This window comes from Mirounga angustirostris, unplaced genomic scaffold (assembly GCF_029215605.1).
Source record: "Mirounga angustirostris isolate CCGP_5_RB_7025 unplaced genomic scaffold, mMirAng1.0.hap1 SCAF_8, whole genome shotgun sequence".
NCBI classification, from domain to species: Eukaryota; Metazoa; Chordata; class Mammalia; order Carnivora; family Phocidae; genus Mirounga; species Mirounga angustirostris.
The window spans coordinates 101559912-101587635 of record NW_026991716.1 but is presented as its reverse complement, the minus strand read 5'-3'; the positions used below and the strand labels follow the sequence as shown (position 1 = coordinate 101587635).

Below are 27724 nucleotides of genomic sequence, written 5' to 3'. Positions count from 1 at the left end.
ATTTGGCATTCCATATTCAATAAAAATCAATTTAGATTTTAATTATTGTGGAATTCTGACAACTCTAGCAATGGCAAAGCTGAATTTTATCTTGCTGTATCTAGCAAGAAGCAAATACCATTAAGATTGCAAATGTTTAACCTGGTAAAAATGAGAATATATTTAAATCAAGAACATACCATCCCCCCCCAAAAAAAAAATTGGTATTGCTATCCAGTCATGAGTTTCTCAGTATATCTCTGCAGGCCCTAAATGTTTAGAATAAATGTAGCATTCACATAATACTATAGTCCATGAAAAGAGTATATTCTTTTATTGTTTTTGTTCATACATGTTAAGTTTCAACTTTCAATAATAAAATTCAATAAATTTGATTCCTTAATCATAAAAACTTGCTTTACACATTATTTACATGTTGCCAAAGTCTACAGCCATACAAAACAGCACAAGGGTTTGACTCTATGCATGGTACCATCACATGGGAGGAGGGAGCTAATCAAGTAACATACATTCAAAGATTAAACTGTAGATGCCACAGTGTATTTGGCACTGCTCATTGGCATTGTAACACCTTCCTCTCAGAGACAGGTATTCTGAAGCCTTAGCCCCAATATACCAGAATGCTGGTATTCACATCAAAAGCAGCTTTTGAACTTTGTTGTAACAGTAAGCAGTTTTGAGAAACAAAACACAACCAGAACTGGGAATGGAATTCAAACACTCCAAGTTTTTGCTGTACTCCAAGCTGCCATCCTTCAAGTCGGTTTAATTTGATTTTTCCATTGTGGGGAATGTCAAGAAGAAACAATGTAAAGACAAAAACCTTGAGTACACATAAAGACAGACAACAGTTTTCTTTAATGTTATCAGTTCTTCTTGGGAGTGCAAAGGGAGCCCTGATGATGCACTGTGATGATTTGGGCAGGAATTACAGAATGACCGATGCCATTCAAGTTGTGGAGATTGATACTAGCGGTTAAACTCATGAGGAGAAGGATCTGGAATGCCTGTATCTGAATTTAGAATCTTTAGCAACTTGTTTTGAGGATCTCTTCCTAGGACTATAATAGACTCAGGTCACAGGTTATAGATATACTTTGATGTGTAATAATACTAAATACTACACTGCTATGAATGGAAGGAGAGAAATACAAAGACTCAACCATTAAACTTCTAGCAGCTCTGGCTATATCCCAGTAGGTAATTTGTTTGACTAACTTCATTTTAAAAAATATTAAATCCCTTCACTTCAATCAGGCCCATTAAATTTAATTCATTAAAGCCATACATATTCCAGAATGTTTATAAAAGACACATATCATGTTTATAAAAGACATAAATTCAGTCTCAGACTAAGGCAAAAAAGCCTCAAAAGAACATGGATCACAGTACAGGGGGACAGAAATCAGAAGCTGTCTAGTCAAGTTCAGAGATATGCTACAGTTTCACACAAAACTCTCAGCAATAAATTAAGACTTAAAAAAAAAAAAGTCTTATAATCTACAAAGGACTATGAAGTGCAAAGTAATGTCACTGGACCAAAATTTAGTTTAATCATTTTATTTCAAGTGTAATTTTTAAAATCATAAATGGGGTTTTGTAATCCAAAGTGGAAACATTTTATTCTTCATAGCTTCAGAATATGACAAGCAACTTCAGACCTTGCTTTCCAAACCCAGTCTTCTTTGCTATTTTTCAGACTTCTGAGACCTAGTATTTAAGCTACTCCAGTTTTAGACAACTATTGTACACTTAAGATTTTTCTGAAAACGGTCCATCAAATATAAAGAATGGTTTCTGTCCAAGGATCAGCAGTGAGGGAAGAAATATTAAACACCTATCAAAAAATCACTTATTCATTTAAAAAATAACAGAACCAGAGCAATTCTCTGTCATGAAAGAGAACATGTAAAATTAATTTAAATTACTTTTGTGGACTTTGGTAATATTTTATTACCTACACAGGCCTCAATCTTACTTAAAGATCTTTTAGGCAAAGTCACCATCAGGATTTACTGAGTAAAATGAATAAGAATCCTGGGTACTAACATGGCCCAAAATGTGGTATTCCAAAGAGGAACAGGTTACTACTTTTGAAGAAAAGAGCTGCCTTGGTAACTTCCCTCAAATGCTGATTTTAAATAAAAATAGTTAATGGAAATATTTTTTAAACCAACTTTCAGTACACACTGCTCACCGAATAAAAAAGGAAGTCACTTTCTTTCCTATTTTAGGAAATCTTCCAACTTTACTTTTAAGATTATAACCTTTTCACCTTTTCTTGACTGTCTAATACAGTATTTAAATTTTTTAAATTCTGCATTTGAATGTAGTGAGAGTTCTTTTTCAGATGATCTTCACAACCCAGAACAGACACCAGAGCAACACTTGCAAGTCACATTGTTCCACTACAATGAGATGAAGATGGACGGATATCCGAAAATAGGTATGCCCTCCGCTCCAAAGCTGAGCAAGCTTTTAACACGTGACCAATACAGAGCTCCATTCCTCTGGAGATCCCTCAAACTCAAAACGGTTCCATTTAATAAGTCAATATATTATTCTTAAAAATTAAGTTTGGTCACTAGGAAAGACTGAACAAAAATTATTCCCCTCCCCCCAAAACAACAACCAAGTAGCTCTAGTCACCCCCTCTGCTCCCCACAAAAACAGGGAAGTAGTGGAGGCTGAAACCTTTCAATCTGAAATTTCAGCTCCTAAAACACTGCTATTTGTTCAAACTGCAGGTCTACGTCTTTCCTTCTCCAATACTTCCCCCATTTATAAATTTATTTACACACATACACACACACACACACACACGCACACGCACTCATACTCACACATACTCTTACTCTCAAGTAAGACACTTTTTTGTGTTTGTTGATAAATTATGAGGATTATGAACTAGGTGTGTACAGGGTTTCATAGGTGCTTTGTAAACATCAGAGTCACTTGAGTCCTTTTCTCCAAAAGCCTGAAATCAAATTACACAACCAGGGTTCACTACTTTCCCAGACGCTGTTCACAGGCTGCATACTGACGAAGGGCAGAGAAAAAGTCCTCATAACTGATGTTCAGGTGGGAAGGCAAAGAGCTGAAAAGAAAGCACAGGGGGAAAAAAGCAATTAAATGATATACTGTAATTTGATTTGGAGGGGGAACCAGAAGGATAATGACCCAAAAGAGGTTAAGAAGAGAAGAAAGTAAATTATAAGCGTAGAGTATGTCAAACCTTTTCTACTAAATGACTGCTAAACTCACTGTGAAACAGTCCAAGTAAAAAATAATCTCTCCTTCTTTCCATAAGAGAAGAGCAACTTGTAGTGAGATAGAGATTCAGAACCTATATCAAAGCCTAAGTCTAAATTAATGCAAAACTGGAGATCTATTTATAAGAATCTCCCTCAAATTCACTTTAAGAACTCTAGGGGCAGCAGGGTGGCTCAGGTCATGATCCTGGGGTCCTGGGATCAAGCCCTGTGTTGAACCCCACATTAAGCCTGCTCAGCAGGGAGTCTGCTTCTCCCTCTGCCCCTCCCCCTGCTCATGCTCTCTCTCAAATAAATAAAATCTTAAAAAAAAAAGAACTCCTTTCTGTCACAGTAAAGCCAGTACGACTTGAACGGTTTATGAAAACCAGGCTTAACACTCGCAGAACAGCACAGCATCCTTCTATGACTGTATGCTAAAGCCATGTGGTGAGCAGCCAATAAATGAATATTTATCTCCACCATTTCTAATTGCTCAAGGAGGCAATTACAGTGTGATGTGAAGACAAACTCTGTAAAGGCAGATGAATGTACAGCCAGAGGGTTCCCCTTTAAGTATTTGAAATCCTTAATATAATTTTCAATAATTAACATAAACAATTCTCTAACTTACACAGCTTTATTGTGAGGCTTTGGAAATTCCAAACTGTACCAGAGCCAAACACCTGGTCAGCGTACAAGCCACGTTCGGAGTTCCAGTCACGTGCACCACAAAAGAAAAAAGACTTGAGCAAACCTACCATGAATGACCTGCTGGCCTGACCCTGTGGTGCTCATAGCTATGCTTTCTTTATTCTTCCTTTTCCCCTCCCTAGCTTCACTGAAATACAATTGACTTATAATCTTTTCCCTTCCTTTCACTGCCCAAAATTCTGAAAGAAGTCTCCTTTCCCTCCCCATTTCCTTATCTCTTAATAATCTCTGCCCTCAATCTTTTATCTTATTCCCTCTACTGCAGTGATAAGCTCGTAAGTATCCTCAAAGGACAAAGTTAACGACCCTCTTCTTGCTGAAGCTTGCTTCAGATGTCCTCCTCAAACAACCCACTTTCCTAAGTCTTTCTCATTTTATCCTCTTTATCAACGGCTTCATCTCCTATCTCTCCTCAAGAAGCTCTTAGCGCCAGGACCCCTCAGTGCCTCCAAACTGGTCTTGCCCTTCTCCCATTATGATTAAGACATCACAGTGCTTACAGTCTGGTGGGCAGCAGAGAAACAGAGAGCAGACCTCAATATAATGTGACAGGGCTAGGACAGACATATGTACAAAGATCCATGGGAAAGTTTGTTACAAGTTCGGTATCTGGTGTCAGTTATCAGACTTAAATCCTCAACTTATTTAAAATACCCATTTTACAAATACAGAGAAGCTTAAATAACTATCCAAAGTCACCTTACTGACTGCATAGCCAAGACTCAAACGGAGATCCATCTGTTCTACAACACACGCTTCCCTCCAAACCACGCTCAACCTCACAAGAGATCACTGCTACCTTTCTTGGAGCCCAACCCAAAAGGCAGCTAAAATCAAACTCAGAAAACCCCTGGAGAGAAAGAAACAAGAGAAACACACACCCATCATAAGGAAACCCAAAGTCTGGAGATGTGGATTCCACTTTATTACAAGCAATAGGAAGAGCAATGTCTCTTCCCCCTTCTCCTCACCTATAAAATGAGGAGGCAGGACCATATGATCTACAGCTCTTTTTGATTCTGCCAAGCTATGTGTTCTTCTGCCTTTTGATTGGACAAACCTTTTCCCTGTCCTGCCCCTGAACTTGAAGCACTTCTTTAAAAGACCATGGGAGACTATGGACTCTGGGAAAACAAACTGAAGGTTTCAGAGGGGAGGGGAGTGGGGGGAATGGGTTAGCCTGGTGATGGGTATTAAGGAGGGCACGTATTGCATGGAGCACTGGGTGTTGCACGCAAACAATGAATCATGGAACATTACATCAAAAACTAATGATGTACTGTATGGTAACACGACATGACATAACATAACATACATACATACGTACATACATAAATACCAAAAGATCCCTTGGTATTGTGCTCTTCTATATACACTTGAGAAAGTTCCTCTATTCTCACAGGTTCAACTACTACTACTTCTTAGGTACTGTCAATCTCCAAATATCCATTTTTTTGCCTTGACTTCACATCCATGGACCAATTCTACATCTCCATCTGCTCTCCTAAGTGTTTCCACTAAGTAAGACTATGGCCTCAAAATCATCTTATCCTTGAATTCGACATTTTCTCTTCAAAAATCAATGTTCCCTTGACTTTCTAGTCTGCTCAGCGGGGAGCCTGCTTCTCTCTGCCGCTCCCCCGCTTGTGCGCTCACACTCTCTCTCAAATAAATAAATAAAATCTTTAAATCAAATCAAATCAGGGGCCAGCAAATACAGCCCACGAGCCCGCCACGGGTCTCTGTGAACACCGTTTTACTGCAACGGTCACACACGTTTGTTCATGTGCTGTCTCTGGCTGCTTGGCTACACCACCAATGCTGAGTAGTTGCAACAGTGAGGAGCTGCGAGACTGGATGGCCCACGTATTTACCTGAAATACTTACCACCTAGTCCTTTATACAAAAAGTTTGGCCAACTCTGTTCTAAATAAGCAATTTCATTCTCATCACTGTATGACCCCCTAAATCATAGCTATGGCCTCTTCACTTGTCTCTCTACCTAATCCTTTCCCAAACCCAATCTACTCTAATACACAGTTGCCAAACAAATCTTCTAAAATCACCACTTCCGTGCTATCCAAAGGCTAGTGGTTTCCTACTTCCTGTTGAAACTGTTATACATATTCTTTGTGCTGGTATTTAAAGCCTTCCCAGCATCGATACCCCCAAATTATGTTTTCACCTTACAGAGGTGACCCTTGACCAACATGGGTTTGAACTGCATGGGTCCACTTACACACAGATATTTTCTGATAAATGCAGCATGATACTATAAATGTATTTTCTCTTTCCTATAATTTTTTTTTTTAAAGATTTTATTTATTCATTTGACAGAGACACAGTGAGAGAGGGAACACAAGCAGGGGGAGTGGGATGGGAGAAGCAGGCTTCCTGCTGAGCAGGGAGCCCAATGTGGTGCTCGATCCCAGGACCCTGGGATCATGACCTGAGCCGAAGGCAGACGCTTAACGACTGAGCCACCCAGGCGCCCCTTCCTTATGATTTTCTTAATAACATTTTCTTTTCTCTAGCTAACTTTATTGTAAGAATGCAGTATACAACACATACAACACACAAAGTTGTATTAATTGACTGTTATTCAGTCAGGCTTCCAGTCAAAAGTAGGCTATTAGTAGTTAAGTTTTTGGGGAGTCAAGTTATATGCAGATTTTTGACTGCACACGGGGGTCCCCCCATAACACCCACATTGTTCAAGGGTCAATTATTCTACCATCTAATGCTATAATGCTAAGTCTCCGCTCTGGTATGGCCAGTTCCCTCACTATTTCTTGAAAACGAGATGTTCATTCCTCACCTCCCAGCTTTTCTTTTTTTCCCTGTCCATCATTCCCTACACTTCTCACCTTTTTCTCTAGTTATAAAAATTCTATCCATCTTACATGCCCCGGAGCAAGTCATATCTTCTTTGTAAAACCAACAACTCTGGCCCACAGAGGTATCTCTCACTCCTGGTCTCCTATGACAATCTGAATCAATACCAAATACTTGCACAACCACACTCTCTTGTGTCTGAGTCATTTACATATGTCTTTATCTTACCACCGATACTGTGAAGTACCTGAAGGAGAGGACCAGTACTCTAAGTCTTTGGGAATTCTCACCATACCTACTATAGTGCTGGGCTCAAGAAACACTTGCTGAACTGAACCAAAATCAGGACACTTTAACTACTTACATAATCTCAGTCAATCTGATGTGCCAGGGAAGAAAGCCTAATGTGCTGTCCACAGGACCAAACTTCAATACTAAATCAGGATCAGGAAAACCAGTTGACCCTTAAAAAGAAATACACAGGAATTTAACATACATTGCTTACAAATAAAATAACCAAGGGCAAAATCTGTTAATCAAATTGGCTTTTTATGCTCTGAGTATGTTTCCTTCAAAAGGTTTCCAACCCCCACCCCACTGCCTAACATATACTTTAATACCTATGTTATTTCCATATGTCAAAGTTTTGTCTAAAGACCATTTAACTGAAGTGATTACTTGATAAGAAGGGGTAACCCTACTCCCATTCTAAACCCTACAGGCAGTCCCCAAATCCCATCCACCTTTCAACATTAAGAGTTCTCCTGCCATTCTGGGGACCACTGCTTTGGGGGCACAAATGCTTATAGAATCATATAAGTTCATAGAATCATGTAACTTCAGAGATGAAAAGGAACTATAAAAGTAACTACTATCCTCCCCTTCCCCAATACCCCTCATTTTATAGCTAAGGACCCAGCAAGATCAACTCCTAGCTATCCAATATGAAAGTTTTCTCCAGAGCCCCTGCCTAGGGAGGGAAAACACCATACACCTGCCTCAGTAAAGGCATGGCCATTTGGTCTCATTACTGGTTTCCATACAAGACCTGGTTTGAGAAAAAGAAGGGATAAGGATAGTGCAACTACTTAAAAAATAAAGTAAAATAAAATAAAAGTTAAAATAGTCATTGGTAGAACAGAAAAGATGCTATAATCCAAGAGACCCAGGCTCTTAACAGTTTCTAGTAACTTCAGTTTTGCCACTAACTTTTGGTCACACAACCTCCCCAGGGCTTAGTTGTTTCATTTGTTAAATAGGAGACTAGATTAGACAGGCCCAGCCAGCAGTAATAAAGAATTATTTCCATAACAAAGTCTCTTTAAAGCCCATATTGGTAAGGTAAGTGGACTAAGAAGAATATATATTCCTCAACCTGGTAAAGAGCAAATTCTCTTTAGTTAAAAAAAAATAAATAAATAAATCAAAAATGGCAAGAAGGAACTTCCTGCTAATGGTGGTGTGAAGGTGATGAATCCTCCCCCCAAAAACCACATATTAAACTGGATAAAACCAAACATATAAAGGGACTGGATACAGGCCAGAAGCAGACAATTATTCTTTTAATAACAAGAAAAATAATGAAACACCAGCCAGAGCTTCAGGTAAGAGCAGCGGTAAAGGGCCTTTGTCTCTCCTGCCTGGGAATGGTCCTAACTCCCCATGGCCCCCGCCCCCCCACCCCCAACAATCAAATGGAGAGAACTAGAGTTTTACCAGCATGGTGCTGAGAGCAAAACTAGCAGGTTTGCTGCTTGTAGCCAAAAGATATGGACTCAATTTGGAACTGGAGACTGTGGGCCAGAGAGAGGGGGCAATGATGAAAAGCTAGGGTTTTGCCAGCTAAAAGTGGCAAACTCAAAAGTGAACAAATGAGGAAAACCCACAGCCTGTTAGCCTGATGCTGTAGCCCCAGGGAGGGCAAGCAATATAATGGTCAGGAATTTACCAGGAAGATCCCGGGAACAAGGGCTCATACAAACTCTCCACACACTCCTGGGTGACCAGGGAACTGCACACATGCGAAGAAGGAAACCGGGCAGGGGAAGAGGGCAGCAAGAAAGCCCAGTGAAAAGCAACAGCCAAGAAGACTTGAGAACTGGCGGCAACTCTGAATGCACTCTCACATCACAAAGAGATCAGGGAAGCCTTACAAATTTAAGGTTTGAGCACAACCCGTGCACATATCATTGTCTGACACATAAATCTAGACAGACACAGGCAGTCAGACTAAAAAATAAAATTAAAAATAGAAAATTTGAGCAGAGATAGCAGTTGTTATCTTTATACATAGACAACATGATCCTGTATTTAAAAAATCTGAAGACTCTGCAAAATGAACTACCAGAACTAGTAAATGAATTTTAGCAAGGTGGCAAGATACAAAATCAATATTAAAAAAACAAGTATATTTCCATATATTATCAACAAGCAATCCAAAAACAAAATTGAGAGAACAATCCCATTAATAATAGCATCCAAAAGAATAAAATACTTGGGAATAAATTTAACTAAAGAAGCAGAAACCCAAATTCTGAAATTACAAAACATTGTTAAAAGAAAAATTAGGACCCAAATAAGTGGAGAGATATGCCATGTTCATGGACTGGAACACTCAATATTGTTAAGGTGGCAAGTCTACCTTAATTGAGCCAGATTCAACCCAATCCCTATCAAAACAGGGCATTTTGGGGTTTGTCTGTGAAACTGACCAGCTGATTCTAAAATTTACATGAACATGAAAGGGCCCTGAGTGTAGCCAAAGTTGTTTAACTCTGAAAAAGAAAATCAAAGTTGAAAGACTTACCCTACATGATTTTGAAATTTACCATAGTAGGCACTACAGTAATCAAGACAGTGTGGCATCTGAAGGACAGACAATACAGACCAATGGAATAGAATAAGAAGTACAGAAATAAACTCAAGGATTTATGGTAAACTGAGTTTCAAAAGAGTTACAGTAATTCAAGGGAAAAAAAAAATGGTGGTAGAAGAACAACTGGTTTTGTTTACCTCACACCATTCACAAAAATTAAGTCGAAATAGATTACAGATTTAAACATAACAGCCAAAGTGATAAAAATCTAGAAGAAAAGAACTGTGACTCTGGGTTAGGTAAAGATTTCTTTTTTTTTTTTTAAAGATTTTATTTATTTATTTGAGAGAGAGAGAGAGTGAGCACGAGAGGGGGGAGCGGGAGAGGGAGAAGCAGACTCCCCGCTGAGCAGGGAGCCTGATGCGGGACTCGACCCCAGGACTCCAGGATCATGACCTGAGCTGAAGGCAGTCGCCCAACCAACTGAGCCACCCAGGCGCCCTAGGTAAAGATTTCTTAAATATGACACCAAATATGTGATCTAAAAAGGAAAAAAAAAAAATGATAAATTGGATTTCTTAAAGATTAAATACTTTAAAAGAAACTATTAAGAAAAATAAGAAAAAAAAACATGGATTGTGAGAAAGTATTCATTCATATCATACCTTATTACTGAAAAAAGATGTGTACCAAAATATACAAAGACCTCTTAAAACTCAGTAACAAGACACACTACCCATTGAAAATAGAATGTTTTGAACAGATTCTTCACCAAAGAAGATACAGATGACAAATTAGCACATGAAAAAAGCTCAATGTCATTAGTCATTAGGAAAATGTAAATTAAAACCACAATGAGATACTATTACACACCCACTAGAATGGCTAAAATTAAACACACACACACACACAAACTGACAATATTAAGCCTTGGTAAGGATGTGAAGAATCTAGACTCCTCTACGTTGCTAGTGGAATGCAAAAATAGTATATAGCCTCTTTGGAAAATAATCTGGCAGTTTCTTAAAAGTTAAACATTCACTCACCACACAATCTAGCAATTCCACTATTAGCTATGTACCAAAGACAGGACAACATGCCTGCACAAAGACTTGTATGTGAATGGTCACCGCAGCATTATTCAAACAAACCTAATGTACATCAACTGATGAATGGATCAACAAAATGTACATCCATAAAACTGAATACTATTCACCAACAAAAAGTAATGAACTACTAATACATGGAACATGGATGAACCTTAATAATATGCCAAGGAAACAAAGCAAGACATTAAAGACTATATATAATTCCATTTATATATAATTTCTGGAAAAGACAAAAGTATAGTCAAAAGGCAGGCATGTAGTTGCCTTGGGTAGGAGTAGGAATGGTGATTAACCGCAGTCAGAAGAGAACTTTTGGGGGTGACAGTATTGAGGTTTGCTTCTGTTGGATTAGTAAGTTAACTTATGGACCGTGTAGATTTTCACTTATTGTGGGTTTACTACCCCTGAAGACAACACCTGGGCTCAACGCTTTAGCAGGTCTCCACAGGCTACCTGAAGGGCCACCTTTGGTCCCTGCATCACTTTCAGGACACCCTCATAAATTACCCTCTGGTTGAGGCCTTACAGAATCCAGTAAACAGTCAACACTCCAGTAACCTACAATGAGCCCCTACAATGGTCTACTTTAAGTCTATTCATTCAGCCTGAATACTGACTACAACAGGGAATAAGAGCGGACAGGAGAGTAGGGGAAGAAGTGAGTACTCAGTGAAAGTCAGGAGTTAGTTGAGACCACGTGGCCAAAGAACGATTGTGCTCTGGGACGGACATGTGTCAAAGTGGAAGAAACAAGAATGGAGAGTCAACTAAATGACTGAGTTACACAGAAAATGCACGATTAATGAGTAAGGTAAATGAAAACTCTATGTGAATGAACAAAAAATGTACATCTGAAATTGTATGGCTACAGAAACTACCAATGGACATGAAATTGTTAGAAGCACTGCCTTTCTTCAAATGGATTAAGGATAATGCCAGTACGGAGAAGGACCATAAAGTTAAGGCAAAAAGTTCCTAGGGGTGCTCAAGAGAGAATAAGCAAATTGAAGGCTTTTTTATAAATAGTTAAAGGAAAAAAAAGTGTAATGCTATACTTGGTACAACATGACAAATACAGTGAGTATATCTGGTATCACATAATAGAAAGAATACTAAAAATAGAGCAATGAATGATAAGATTATATTCTTGGGAATGCCTCTTAAATAGCTGTTAAATTCAAACTCAACAGATAGGTCAAACTAAAAAGACACAGAGGAGTGTGATATTATAACATAATAAAGAATATATGTTTGGTCTCTGTCCAGGTTCCTGGCACGGAGCTCCTAAAATCCTTGCAATTTCCTGAATGATAGGAGTGAGAGAAGTATTTTTTGTTATTCATAATAAGCCCCCTTACACCATACCTGAGTTTATGTTAATGATGACTCTTGGTGGGCCTCTACACCTAGAAATAGCTTTAGGATGGGAGCTAGTTGCCAGAGAAACCAGTCATGTGATTAGAAGGCTGAAACTTTCAGCCCTCCCTTCCAAACTCCAGGTAGGGAGGGAAAGAGAAGCAGGAGATGGAGTTCAAACCCTAATAGGCACTGATTTAATCAATCATGCTAACATAAAGGGACCTCCATAAAAATCCCTAAAAGACAGGGTTCTAAAAGCTTCCAAGTTGGTGAACATAATGAGGTGCTGAGAGGGTGACTCGCCCAGAGAAGGCACGAATGATGACTGCACCGCCCCCCCACCCCCGCCAAGACCTTGCCCTAGATTCTCTTACGCTGGATCGCTCCTGCTTTGTGGCCTTTATAATCAACTGGTAAACAGAAGTGAAGTTCCCTCCTGAGTTCTTTGAGCCATTCTAGCAAACTAGCAAACCTTAGGAGAGAGTCATGGGAACCCCCTATCTATAGGCAGTTGATCAGGTGGCCTGCACAGGTGGCCAGTCCAGGTGGCTGAGAACTGCAACTGGTACCTGAAGTGGGGGCAGTCTTGTGTGACTGAGCCTTTAAACCCGGAGAATCAAACCTGGACTCCAGGTGGTTAGCATCAGAAGTGAATTGAATTGCTGGACACCCATACGGTGTCTGGATAACTGGAGAACTCACTGTTGGCATAGGGAAACATCCCAGAAAAAGGCTGACAGCAATATATTCAAGAATATTCATCACTGCCCCCCAAAATCCTTTCATATCCTCTCCTTTACCAGTAAGTTCTCATGCAAGTGAGTTGACTACAAATTTCATTATCTCAAAACCATTTTCACATGTGGGTCTTTAAGATTTCAGAAACATCACAAGTGTAACAACAACAAAATCAGGCTTTATCGTGCAAACGGAACCTAGACGTTCTCCTTAATACTGTGGGACAAAACTAAAAACATATATATATATATTATATATATAAAACTTACTAAGTAAACTGTCGAACAGGTCTATATCCAAATCTGTGGATCTCTTTTGCTGCTGGGCTACTAATTGGCAAAAGTCCTGAGCAGCTCTCACAATATCTGCTTTTCCATCTTCTGGGGAGAGCACCTTCACTGCCGATTGGCAATTTAAAACTGGAGGAAAAAACAAACAAGTTATTAAGTAAAACATCCTGTTCCGGATATATTTCAAAATCCATTTCAGGAAATATTAAGTTCAGACTAAAATAAAAGTATAGTTCTTAGAGTAAACAAGAATCATTTAGGTCCTTCAAATTCAATATCAAAACATACCTATCTACACTCCTCTAAAAGGACTCACACATCACATTTGTGTATATATATTTATATACTGCCTTCCTCTTAGAGAGCTCAGAGACCTTGTATCTCTGAATGAAACCGCTAGAATATAGGAATTATAGGCTAGTTTACAATTTTCACTCATCTAAAATGTCATCTACAATCATAGGACAGTTAGCAATAACATGAGAGAAGATCAAAATGAAGACTGTAGGAAAAAAAAATGTGTTTCAACGGAATAGGTATTGTCCACCTGATCAGATTCTGCTTCTAGGGGACCTATCTTACAATTGACAGGATTCTAGGTAACTGACAGCAATGCCAAATTCTTATCTATCTACATGCAAATTCTTTCTTGTCTGGTAGAGGTTCAATTATCTTCTCTGTAACCCCATAGAAAAACCAGTTTTGCCTCCATTTACATATTCATTTCAATATTCCTGGTCTGTGTGTCCATTCTCTGGACTCTTGAACTGGTTACAAAATCTGCCTGGTTCCTGGTTGTTTATGAGTTAAATAAAATCTTTAACATGTGTTTATTTTTTAATATCTATGAAATTCATAATTTTATCTTTTTCTGAAAATTATCTTTGAACAAGATGAAGAAAGAAAAGTCTAAATCTGATGATTAAAGATGGTGACAGTAAAGACCTAGAGGGCAAAATGAATGAATGAGTGACAGAATTTGCCCTGAAACACAAAACACATCTGCATAAGTTAGATACTGAATTTTACACTCATGCTTACCTTGATCATCTTTGTCATTACTATTTGCAAACTCTGGTGAGTATTTCGAACAATCTAAGCCCAAAAGTTCCTGCTGTTGTTTTAAAATTTCATCCATCAATCTGGAATTATTTCTTTTGAAAATACCTTAAAAAGAAAAAAAGCAAGTAAATCCCCGACTAGGTTAATTTATCCTCTTCAACAATTAATGGATGTTTGTTGTGAAAACAACACTGCTCCCAGAACTGAACAAATTCCAAATAAAGTAGGGACTGACTGAACCTAAACTAGAATATAAAAGAAAAACACAACAAAACTTTGTTAACACAAGAGTCTGGAGTCAAGCTAATGTTAAAAAAAAAAAAAAAAAAGGACGGAGTGACTACTTAAGAGTCAGTATGAATATGATAAAATTAGACGGAGAAAGACATTTTAAGAGATCATTTACTTGAAACCTTTATTTACAGATTAAGAAACTGAGACCCAAAGTCCTGAAGAGACTTGTCCAAGAATTTAAAAACTGCAGCAGTGGTCTAGAGCCCTTATCTTCCTGACTCCCGGTTCAATGAATTTTCCTTGCAGATTCACTTCGTGCATTCAATACTATTACCTTAATTTGACTAGTTTTTTTTTTAAAGATTTTTATTTATTTATTTGAGAGAGAGAGCCTGAGTGCTGTGGGTGGCGGGGCGGGGGGGCTAAGGGAGAGGGAGAGTCTCAAGCAGACTCTGGGCCTAGCATGGAGCCCGATGGGGGCTTGACCCCACAACCTCGAGATCACAACCTGAAACCGAGAGTTGGACACCCAACCAACTGCACCACCCAAGTGCCCCTTGATTTTTTTTTTTTAAGATTTTATTTATTTGACAGAGAGAGAGAGAGCACAGCAGGCGGAGCAGCAGAGGCAGAAGGAGAAGCAGGCTCCCCGCTGAGCAGGGAGCCGGATGTGGGGCTCGATCCTAGGACCCTGAAATCATGACCTGAGCTGAAGGCAGCTGCTTAACCGACTGAGCCACCCAGGAGCCCCTTGATTCTTTTTAATAAGAGGAACTAGTATGAATTATGTAAAAAGTAGAGAGAATATACAAAAGTAACAAAACCAAAATTTAGTAAATTCAAACAAAGCATGGAAAATATACTACATAAAACTGTGTCTGATCCTTTAACGCTGCACAGAAAAGTTAAAACTTTTAATTGCTATTAGGTCACTGAGAAAGATGAAGAAACTATGTTTAATACAAAACTAATGAGAGCTTTAAAAATAAGTGACAAGTTTTTAGCTGTTTTCAGAGAAGCAGCTTTCTAGTGGCGGCTTTTTAACTTCTATCAAGTTTTCCTACTCTATACTCTGTCAGATTTGACTTTAAAGCACTTCAAGGATTAACTGGGAGAGAGAACACAGTAAATATATATACAAAATAACACAGAATCTGCTGTATACACATGTCAACTTGGTGGTATATGTGTAACAGCAGTTCAAAGATAAAAAAGCAGTCTCCTTTGCTTTGTAGGGAAAGGCTTTGTAAAATAAGCAAGACTTGAGCTGAGCTGACTTGAGAAACTTAAAATGGAGAGGATACTGTTTTTAAGAAAAAACACTTAATACTCAAAAGACAGACAAATGTTGCTGGTGCAAAGGATTTGAGAAAAGGGGACAGACCTAACTTTCATTTCATGTTGTCTACCAAACAGGTAACCAACAATTTCTAAGCAATGTGGGAATGGTGGAAATTTATAACTTTAGGAAAATTAACCTTACAACACTACAGAGAAAGTCAGGCAGGAGAGTACTGTAATAGTCCACTCATAACTTGATGAAGCAATGGAAGGAGTTCATTATAAAAGAAAAACTGAGAGAATGAAGAGCATGACTTAATTAGAGGTGAACACAGAAAATTCCATGGCTTTAATCTCAGCTAACAGAAAATAATGACTTTTTTTTAAAGTGGGGAAATTCTAGAAGAGAACTGGTTTGAAGGAAAATAAACTTAGTTTTAGACAGCTGATGACAGAATATTTAGGCAGGGGGTACTGAAAAAGTGATTAAGACACATGAGGGAATGACATTCAAAAGAGGTCATATAAATAGCACGTGGGTAGAGATCTTAACTCTTTTGCTTACCAGGGGTCAGCACAGTGCCTGGCATAGAACAGACACTCAACAGATAAATGTCTGCTGGAAAAAGACAGGTCAGACACTGGCTGGGGGACTTCAAAAAAGACCTCTTTAGGGTAAATGACATTTCAGCTGGCCAATGAAGAATTAGGAGAATTCTACAGGGGCGGGGCTGGGAAGGTAACATAACACAAGATGGAGGATGGAGACGTAGACATACATTTGGGAGTCATCCTCCTGGAGGTGAAAGCCAAACATACACACAAGAAGTGAGAAATAAGATCTCCAAAGGTAAGGAAGCATACATGGGCGAGAGCAGGGGCTAAGGCTGTGGCTCCTTTATGAAAGCCCACAATCATAAGATCAAAAGCCAGGAAATATAATAAAAGCGAACACTGTATAGTACCCATATCCAGAGTGAAATTAAACAAAAAAATAGTCCCAAATACAAACAAAATTTTTAAAGAAAGGTGATTAATATCAGAAGCTATTTGAAAAACAATGTTTAGTATAGTAATACTTGTGCAATAATACAGATATGTAGGATATAAACATCTTCAAGTCAATCATAAAATTCACATGTATGACAAAAGCATATACTACAAAACAACTGTATAATACAGACTTAGTAATGTTACAAGATTTCCAATTACTTATACAAATAAAAGATAATTTAGACCACACTTTGGTCTATATCATAGGTGTAAATTATGGAAGGCATATGGATTTCAAAAATAATGCAAAATCTCTATGACACTACTGCCAGGACATATGGAACTTATTAAAATGTTAAACAAATCAATTTCTCATATGAGCTAAGGTTATTCATTTCAATAGTAACCTACCAGTAGGAACCCTTGCTTTTGCCTATTTACACCACACTGATCCTTCCTTTGATACTCTGAAGACCTACGCTTCAGTTCTCACCAATGCACTCATCTTTGCCTTAGCTTCCAGATTAAGTGGTAACATGTTACAGGAACTCTTGCTCTCTCCAAATCAATGGGTGCTATTCTTTATCACCAAAACAGTTACCACCTCTTCTCAATCTATATCCTTTCCTTCTCAATCTTTCTGAAGTGTCACCATTAATGACTACCCTGCTTCCTTCTCAAAATTCTATCCTTACCCCAGCTTGTCTGAATGCCCTTTCTTGGTTCCACTCCCAACATGCTCCTTAAATGGCCCCTTCTCACTCTGCACTGAGCCCTTTCCCTCTTCCCACCTGTAACTGGAGATTACTCCTAGAGTTCGCTGCCCTCTCTTTCTGTCCACGTGCTCCTTTCTCTAAGTCTAGTCACCCACAGGACTTTATAACTACTCAGGGCGGGCCAAGACAAGGGTAACATAGGTGAGGCAAAACTTAATGGGGCACCAAAAAAACTCAGTAATTAAGATAAATAATACCTTAATGCAATATCTTTAACAACTTAATGCAAAAACATCCAAGATGAACAAAACATTAAAATTTTAAGTAAAAACAGGACCAGCATTTGATGAATAATTCTAGTTCATTCAAATATCTAATTCTACCTAGTTCTGTAAGCATCTGAAAATGAACCAACCTAAAATTTGGCAGCTTATCTTTTAAAGCTAGTTCTCAAACACTTATATCAAGTTTGGTTTTTTTTTTTTTTTTAATGGAGCAGTACTATAAGTGTAAAACTTACATGCACTTAGTGACAAGGCCTGAAAGGGAATAGGTAATATGAGAACAGTGAATGTTTAAGGATGATGGGACAATAGGTGATTTGAAATCATAACTGCTATTAAACTATCTATATAATTAAAAGAAAAAAAAAAAGGCATAGCCCTTTCTGTTGTTCTGTTTCTAATAAAGACATCACTATCTGCCCAGTCACCCAGGCATCTTCTCTACTCTCCAGTATTTTCACTACCACCTCCAATGCCCTATTAATACCCTAAACCCATACACTCGCCTACAGCAATATTTCCCATATCCATTTCCATTTGTTCCTTGTCCCCAACTGGTTTCAACCAATACTCTTCTTTAAAATATTACAATCACCTTCCAATGGGTTTTCTTGCCCCTTCTAGCATGTATTACTAGATTGACAACCAGATTAATCTTTGGGTTCATCTTCAATCCTGACATATTCCAATTTTAGTATCTCCAATGGCCCCCCAAATGCTTAATGTATTAAGAACATACTGCTCAGATCAGCATTAAGATTGTGCCTAGGGATGCCTGGGTGGCTCAGTCGGTTAAGCGTCTGCCTTCAGCTCAGGTCATGACACCAGGGTCCTGGGATTGAGTCCCTCATCATGCTCCTTGCTCAGCGGGGAGCCTGCTTCTCCCTCTGCCTGTCACTCACCCTGCTTGTGTGCTTGATCTCTCTCTCTCTGACAAATAAATAAAATCTTAAAAAAAAAAAAAAAAAAGATTGCAGCCAATTGTTTCCACATTTGGTGGGTGGAAATAATTTATATGTATGAAAAAAATGAATCTATTTCGCTGTAGTACTCTATTCCCAGCAAATCAGAATTGCCTTATGTTCCCCCCCCAAAACATACGATGTGAGTCCAACCTCCATCCTTTATATTACCTTCCCAGCCCCATGCCTAGTAAAACTCTTCAGAGGCTAGCTAAAATGTCACTTACCCTCAAGAAGCCCTTCCAAAATCCCCCCAGCCAGATATGCCCCATTCCTCCTCAGACTCACCCTCACTCCCTCCAAACTCCATAATAAACAATATTCTACTTTTTATTATAATTATAGCTTAATCCCCCTACCGAACTGTAGTCTTACTTATGAACTTGTGTCTTACTCATCTCTTTTCCCCTGAGTCACCTTCCACATAGCAGGAGTTCATTGTTTATTTAATAAACTGAATTATCAGTGCACAAAGTGCCACCTAACAACAAAACCTAAAGGGACATGTCACTGAATGGAATTTCTAAGAAGTTTCCAGGAACCTCTCACAATAAAAGCAGGCACTCCTTAATGCAAACAGGCAGAAATTCTGTTAAAACGGAAGAATATAGAGGCACAGTTACAAAGTATTTTTTATAAAGATGTTCATAAAGTTATTTTAAACACAACCTTTATCTTGGCTGATTTGGATGGAGAAATTAAATATACAAGCACAGCTTCTGAGAAGTGCTAAATACACAGACAAAGCACAGTATCAGCAAAATGATTCCTGATACCTCATAGCTTGCCTCGTCCAGAAATCTTGATTATACACCATATCTATCCTACTTACCTATAAGCAATACTATCAACTTAAAATTTTCTTCAGGATTCAACGTGTACTCACACAGATTTCACAATATACACAAGAAATGCAACAAGATGTAAGAGTGCCTTTGACTAAGATAGGCAATTCCTCTAGTAATATCATAGCATGATATTATGCAAGTATTTATACTTATGGAGTTATTTTTTTCATATCATGATTCATCTTGTTTGCCTTCACAGAATCCCAACAAAAGCCAAAATGTTGTAATAAAAGAAACTATCACAAAAGTCATTTTATAGAAAAGGAAGCTGGGACCACATTCATTCAGAAATAACTGACCTAAGGGAAAAACAATAGTAAATACATTTTTGAGAAAATCATACTTTACAGAATCATACAGTAATAAGCTCAAATAATTATTTTATCTCATCTTTTTACAGATGAGGAAACAGACCCAAAAAGGTCAAGCTACTGTCCTTGGTCAAGAGTTTTTAAGACTTTGGCCTGAAATCCAGGTCTCTTGGATTCTACTTACTCAGTTCCGTAACTATTTCTAACACTGATAAATACACAATGCTAAACCCACTTTACTAATATACCCGTTACATTTTGAATTCCCCTCCCCCAAAGTTGAACTCTATTAAATATATACAACTACCCTTTTTACAAATAAGCAGCATCTTTTGAAAAAACTAGGACTAGAGCTCTTTTTTAAAAGACTTTTAAGGTTTCACAGGGCTAACAGTTATTTAAATTCTTTAAGAATGATTTAGGAATCTAAAATAAGTTTTTGCAATAATAATTAAAAGAATTTTGTATTACGTTTTGTTGCTCTACAAGTATAGCTCATGTACTCTCAATTTCCTAAGTATAAGCTACATGTAAATATAGAGAGAAAAGATATATGAAAGAACTATTTTTAAAAACACACACATGCACATGCACACACACCCAGGAACAGCTATAATTTCTATTAAAAAAAAATATATTATGCCAGGAAAACTGGACTTCAGAAAGGTCACTATGTTTTTGGTATTTCTTGATAAACATTAGCTGTGCACTTTGGGGGCCAAATGTAAACTTTTTACAGTCTTAAGAAAGAACTATTTTAAATTCTAGTATTCAAATCTACATACAATGCTCAATGTTTAATCAACAAGGTAAGGTAACGTCCCCTAACCATTCTCCTAAACCGAATGTCCCCAACCTCCTATCATAACACTTCCAGTTTTTAGTATTTCCTAGTCTTTGTTCTCCTGCATGTGTAATCCTGGCTTAAATGATCATGCAATTTTGTATCCTGTTTTTTTCACTTTTGTAACATGTATCCTTCCTTAGTGCTAATCTCCTGATTATTATAACAACTGCATTATTTAACAAAAAAGTCTTTGCTGATTTTGTTTAGCTCTCAAAATACAAAAATCAATACTTTCAGAACCGAGATTATTACTACTATAGCTATTGCATATTCTCTCAGCATTTAGGTTTTCATCACATTCAAAGAAAACAAAAATGCCAGTATAACTGGTGAACACAGAAAGTAAGTGGAATGAAGAGCATTATATGAGGTCAGACAGAGATGGAGGCAAAAGGGTAATACAAAGGGGTCTGTGGGCCTTAGTAATGAGCTGAGAAAACATTCCAAGTACGATAGGAAGCTGTTCATTCAAAGTTCGAATGATGTTAAAAAAGATCACCTTACTGGTGAGTAAAGAATGGATTATACAGGGGCCAGAATATAAATGAAGACCAATCAGGTGGTTACAGCAATAATCCAGGTGAAACATAATAACTCAAACTGGGGTGGCTGCAGTGGACAACCAAAACAAGTGTCGAATTTGAAACATATTCTAGAGGAAAGGCCAAGGATGCCTGTTGACACATTACGGGTGGAATATGATGTAAGAGGCTCAAAGAGGAAATCTAAGTTTTTAGTCAAGCAACTGGTTGGAAGGTACTAGTATTTTTTTAAGATAAGAAAAAGAGAGAGACAGGTCTGGGGTGGGGGGAAATTCAAGAGTACTGTTTTGGACATGTTAAGTATCTGAGATGTCGAATAAAAGTGAACCCTGTTAGGCAGTGAGTTGGATAAAGAAGTCTGGAATTAGGGGAGAGATGAGGATTGGAGATACAGATCTGGGTACGAGCATTTAAAGGATATCTAAAGTGATCAGACTGGAGAAAGGGCTCTGGGACAGGGGTCAGCAAACTACTGCTATGGGAATGCAGCCACACCCACACATTTATGACTGCTTTTTTGCCTCATTGGCAGAACTGAGTAGTTGTAACAAGGACTTCTAACCCACTAGGCCTAAAATATTTACTAGCTGGCCCTTTAAGAAAACGTTTGATGACCCTTGACCTAGGAGATAGAATGAACAAGAGAATGACAAGGGCATATATACATATAAGCGGCACAAAACTCTAGGACACCCCAGTATTTAGAAATGGAACAAATGAAGAGAAGCCAGAAGGCTCAGAGAGCAAGACAGGAAGAAATCCAAGCATACATGATGTCACGGAAGCCAGGAGAGGTATTTCAAAGAGAGTGGAATTAAGTATGCTCTATCCACCTATTAGATTAATACTGTATTCAGGACCCTTACTGTAGTCTTTTTGAAATCTCTACTATATTAATTAAAATGACATTTTAGAATTGTAGGTTCGATATTTAGTCTACCCTTTCAAGCATGCATACATTAACTGGGTAATATAACCATGACATACATACTTTTTTCAAATTAAAGGAACCAAGTAAGAAGGAGTTTAATTAGACAAGTATTCAGTCAGCAAATCTTATCTGTATTCCTTAAACACTGCTTCTTTTAAAATTTATGTGAAATGAATAATGAATTCCATAAAATGAGACTTTTAAAGCGCATACTTAATATATCTTCTTTTAAATCTGAAATTAGAATTTTTACCATGGTTATCCCCTCCCTTCTATAGAAACAGACTTCAAGAAACACCTAACAACAAGTATTTATAAGGACAAGGAATGGGGCACGTGGGGGCTCAGTTGGCTAAGCATCTGCCTTCAGCTCAGGTCAGGATCCCAGGGTCCTGGGATCGAGTCCCGCATCGGGATCCCTGCTCAGCTCCCTCTGCTGCTCCCCCTGCTTGTGCTCTGTCAAATAAATAAATAAAATCTTTAAAAAAAAAGATAAGGGAAGAGAGAAAAGTGGGATAAACACTAAAACAATCTCTCCTAATTATAAAACATCTAACCAGCTATAGAATTAATGTACTAACTTCTTTATAAATGCCCATCCTTCAAAATGGCCTACCTTTTATCCTTTTAAACTAGACCCATTACCTAGTGGTTACCCTCATTTAATTTCTCTAACAGTCCAATTACACTATCAGAGGCAATCTTCAGAGAAGATAACATATGAAGCAATTATTTAAAATTTAAAAAAACTACCATTAAAATTTTACATGACTAAAACAGTCATAACAAAATAAATCTTATACGCCACTAAACAATTTTATTTTAAGGGAGAGCCCCAGGATACTTCACAGAACACCAATTACACTGGGCCGAGCGCGCGGTAGCAAGGGAAGACACAGGTGTGAGGGTGGCACAGCATAATGCAACAAGCGGGGTGCGCCCAGTCCCAGCTCTTCCCCAGGAGAGAGGTGTGAAATGAACAAACCCCGTGGGCTTTCGCAGCCCCCTGGGTGCACATTTTAAAAATGAGAAGAGTGTCTTCACAGACTCTGCTTACAAAGAAATAGTTCAACACAGAGCAGGAGTTCCATAAAATTAAATCTAGTTGATTAAAAAGTATGTCCTATGATTCACAGGATTAACCTTTGTAATAGTGGTATGAAGAAAATTCTACTTGCCTTCAAATATGTTACAAATCATTTCCATTACCTGTAGATAAGTACCACTTTAATCAAGGCTTTAAGATGACCCAACATAATTAGGAATAGTACTATAAGTGACATTATAGTCACATTCTCTTACCAGTGGAAGTCAGTATAGCAAAATGATTAAGTAGAAAATCTTTGCAATAGTATCTAGTTCAAATTCTAGATCTGCTCCTTACTAGATATGGGTGCTTGGCTTTCAGTTTCTTGATGTGTAAAACTGCTAAGGATTTAATGCACTTTTTTGCATAGTATCTGGAACATAGTAAGAATTCAACAAAGGCTAACTATTCCTATTAAGTAAAGGTTTATTTTCATACACAGGTCCAGTACTATAGTTAAACAGAAGGGTACTCAAGAAAATGAGGTCATTTCAAAAGTCAACAAAAGCAGAATACAGCTTTTCTTTTTCTTTTCTTTTTTTTTTTTTTAAGATTTTATTTATTTATTTGAGAGAGAGAGAATGAGATAGAGAGCACGAGAGTGGGGAGGGTCAGAGGGAGAAGCAGACTCCCTGCCGAGCAGGGAGCCCGATGCGGGACTTGATCCCGGGACTCCAGGATCATGACCTGAGCCGAAGGCAGTCGCTTAACCAACTGAGCCACCCAGGCGCCCTAGTATACAGCTTTTCAAAGTCAGCACAGTGGGGATGGAATAGTCAAGAGGCTACCTAGGGGTTACAGAGTGGACGTTATAAAGATTGATGGTAGCCTTTCGCCAGATAGCTAACTGTGGCACAAAATCAAGAGGACATTCCAGGATGCTAAAGTACATGTGGAATTCTGCACAAGACATGAAGTACACAAAGGTGAAGATTAGGAACAGATGCTCCCTTACAGGAGTTTCCACATGAAGGAAGACAAGCACCCATTTGTATTGCTCATTATATCAAGATGCAATCACAGTACAACTGGACTTTAACACTTCTTCCAACTCTGTGTTTCAATATGAGGACAACAATAAGTACCTAGTAAAACCATACTTCCCAACAGCATCTGTGTCACTGTGCCAAATACATAACTCAGGCAAACTATGTTCATTTCCTTCATTTCCCTCCATTATTTTAAGGTTCCTGGGTATTCATGTTGGGAAACAAATTACATGTATAACACCAAACTACACACTGTAGGAGAAGCAAAAATGAAAAGGATAGATAGCATCTGTGGAGCTTACAACCTAGTAAGATGATTCAGGCCCATATACGTGACTACTACTTTAGAATAGAGAAATACCTTTACAGATGTACAAAGTTCTGGGGCGATCCCAGGATAGAGCAAGATAAGAATGGAAGAGTCAAGACAGGCTACCTAAGAGGTGATAGTGAGTGAGGATGGACTTACAAGGATCAATGACAGCCTTGTGACTAGTAGACAGCCATTTGTCAGGAAAAGGAGAAGGGACATTCCGGTGGGAGGGAACATCAAGTAACCTAAACGTGGGTACAGCAAAAGGTATATAAAATAGTGAGAAGTAGGTTAAGGAGGCTGGGAGTACACTGGGCAGGCATTTTTAATGTCAGTGTGAGAAATCTGTACCCAAAAAGTAAGTAACACTGCAAGATTTCCTAAGCTCAGTCAAAGAGGCCTTGTAAGTTTGGATAGGTCTTCCGGAACACTCTTGGAGGGAAGTCAGCTACCATCTGACTACCCTGAGGTCACTATTAAATAAGGAAGTCCAAGCCAGCCATATAGAAAGACTACGTGAAGACATGACCAACCTGCCTTCATCCACTCCAGCCATCACAAACCAGGCGTCAGACTTATGCTCAGACTTATGCTCATCGGGGAATCTGCTTCTCCCTCTCCCTCTCCCTCTGCTCCTCCCCCTGCCAATGCGTGCACGCTCTCTCTCTCATTCACTCTCTCCCTCAAATAAATAAAATCTAAAAACCAAACCAAACCAAACCTCCATTCTGTTTTCTGTCAATACGTGGTTAGCTTGACTTCTTCCTTTTCATTAACAACCATTTTTCTTGTAGCAAATGTGACACAAGATATTTCTGAACCACATCAGCAATTCATTAACAGCAATTGGTGGAACAAGGAAGTATGGCAATATTACAATCTCTGTTAGAAGGCTTAGTCACCAAGTTAAACTGTTTGGCTATACATCTGCCTTCCCTTCTGGAATGTAAAGGTATTTGCTTGAAAAGAATCACCTGTGCATAAGGATTCACTTATAAGTCAATTCACCACATTGCTTAATGGCTTCAACTAATTTCCATTTCTGCTTCACTTCTTTCCCCAGGCAATATTTCTGTTGCACTGGTTTAAGCAAAGATTGTGTCCCTTCCTAAAAGTCTCATGATTTCTATTGGTCTGCTGACTTCTTTGGGAAGTTCGAGAAAATGTCAGCCCCTATTAAACTTTACCCTACAGGTTAAATACCATTTGATGATGACAGGCTACTGAGTCACCATATTCCTTGCTGACCGCAAGGAAGGTGACGGGTCAAAGATTAATACCCTCTAAGAGTTATTGTCTGACCTTGACCTACTCTTTCTGACAAATCCCCACACTTAACACCCACCTATTTGACAAAGATTTTTAAGGAAAAAAATCAAACTGTAGCTTCTGTGGAGCATACCAGTAATTTACATTACTGAACAGAGAATAAAACATTAGTTTCCTTTCCTTCATACCAGTACATCTAAATCATTGTTACCACATCTTTGTCTCTAAGAAAATTCCACTGCTTTCAAAATCTGACTGAACCCAAGCCTGACATTCAGAGCCTTCCTCAACCTTACCACCAACTTATAATTCGATGTCCAGCTGAAAGCCCACTCCCTCTGCCTGAACATCTCAGGTTCTTCCATTCGGGACTTCTTTCCGCCATTCTCATAGTGGTTACTTACTCTCAACACCTCTTGTTACTAACCATGTCACTTAGGTACGTGTCTACTCCCCATAAGCCTCAGAGTCCATGGAGTTAAACGCAAAATTACAAGGAATGTGCTTAGCACAGTGCTTAAGGTTTGTAGCCACCCAATAAGCGCTGAATTCTTGTACTTAACAAAATTCCCCACGGTGCAATTCATTCCCTCAATCAGCACTTAAAGGAGGGAATTACTCTATCAAGTACTGCGTTAGCCACTAAGGATCCACGACTGCACACCACCCCAGACCTCTGAAGACTAGGTGACTAGTTTCATTTTTGCCTATCCAGCCTCTCACATACTTTTCGTAGGCCCAGTTCAAATGCTAGTTGGCCCGATCCCTCAGCTTATGCCTAAGTCCTTCACAGCCTGACAGGGACTTAAGAGCAGTTCCTTGAATCTCTGAAGAAACACTGTGGTGTAACAAAAGGGCAAATACGTGAAAAAGCACAGATGCTGGCGATCCTCAGGTCCCTCTTCTGTGAAACAAGGGTATACAAATACCATCTGCCTTACTGAGGCATTATAAATAAGACATATTTTTTAGATGCAGAGAAAGCAGGAACTTAGTAGGTTTTCACTAAATCTTTTTTTTTTTTTTTTAAGATTTTATTTATTTATTTGACAGAGCGACACACAGCGAGAGAGGGAACACAAGCAGGGGGAGAGGGAGAGGGAGAAGCAGGCTTCCCGCGGAGCAGGAAGCCCGATGCGGGGCTCGATCCCAGGACCCCGGGATCACGACCTGAACCGAAGGCAGACGCCCAACGACTGAGCCACCCAGGCGCCCAGGTGTTCACTAAATCTTATCACCCTTCCTTGAAAGCGCTGGCACCGCAATCTGCACTTACGGGCCTCGCGACCCGGCAACTGGAAGAGGCGGGAGCGCCGCGGTGAGCCGCACGTCCGGGATACATCTGCCGGATGTGCGGTCCCCGCGGTCGAAGACGCCCCGGTCCCCCTACCCGCGCCGGACCTCACCTTGGTGGTCGTAGACGCTAATGTAGGAGATGCCCACAGCCATACACCACACCACGAGACTCGCGATGTCCGAGTAGCTGGGCTCCTGCTCCTCTTCGGTGACCACCAAGCCCATATGCACTGGCAGCTTCTCCAGGGAACGGCAGTCCGCGCGCCAGCGCAGCCGGGGGTGGGCGGCGGCCGGGCCCGGCCTCCCGCGTGGGTGCCGGTAGTGACGGCGGTTCCCGCCGACAGCCGGGGGCTTGCGGAGCGTGAAGCCGAGCGGCGCTAGGACCGCGGCGGAGGCGGCGCGACAGCAGCGCCGCCAGATCCAGTTCCAGGTGCCGAACCGAACGCGGAGCCAGGAGGTGAGCGTGCGGTGCAGACAGAGCAGAGCGTGCAGCACCCGCCACACCAACTCGTACAGCCCCGTCATACTCTCGTGGCGCCCGGGCGCCCTCTCCTCCCTCCCTCCCACACCCGCGGCGCGACGGCTCTTTATCCAGCCCTGCGGCCGGCGCGGGCCATCATCGCTCCACGTTCCCCCGCCCCCCACGCC

At 39.4% G+C, this 27724-nt stretch overlaps 1 protein-coding gene across 1 annotated transcript; it reads right to left on the bottom strand.

Annotated features, from left to right (window-relative positions):
* Positions 1–290: 290 nt before the first annotated feature.
* NUS1 (NUS1 dehydrodolichyl diphosphate synthase subunit) lies at positions 291–27724 on the bottom strand. The gene is made up of 5 exons (XM_045865389.3): positions 27187–27724; positions 14153–14278; positions 13091–13240; positions 7165–7264; positions 291–3097 (listed from the first exon to the last, which is right to left on the bottom strand). The coding sequence occupies exons 1-5, from the start codon at positions 27599–27601 to the stop codon at positions 3007–3009; spliced, it is 882 nt and encodes a 293-aa protein (XP_045721345.1). The 5' UTR covers positions 27602–27724; the 3' UTR covers positions 291–3006.

Bases quoted from the DNA above. Each gene is read 5' to 3' on its own strand.
- NUS1 (XM_045865389.3), bottom strand. From the start codon at position 27,601: ATGACGGGGCTGTACGAGTTGGTGTGGCGGGTGCTGCACGCTCTGCTC. The intron at 14,279-27,186 runs GTGAGGTCCGGC...TTTCTTTTTAAG, and splicing joins TAGCGTCTACGACCACCAAG to GTATTTTCAAAAGAAATAAT. The intron at 3,098-7,164 runs GTAAGTAGTTAA...CTTTCTTTTCAG, and splicing joins ATCAGATTGACTGAGATTAT to CTCTTTGCCTTCCCACCTGA.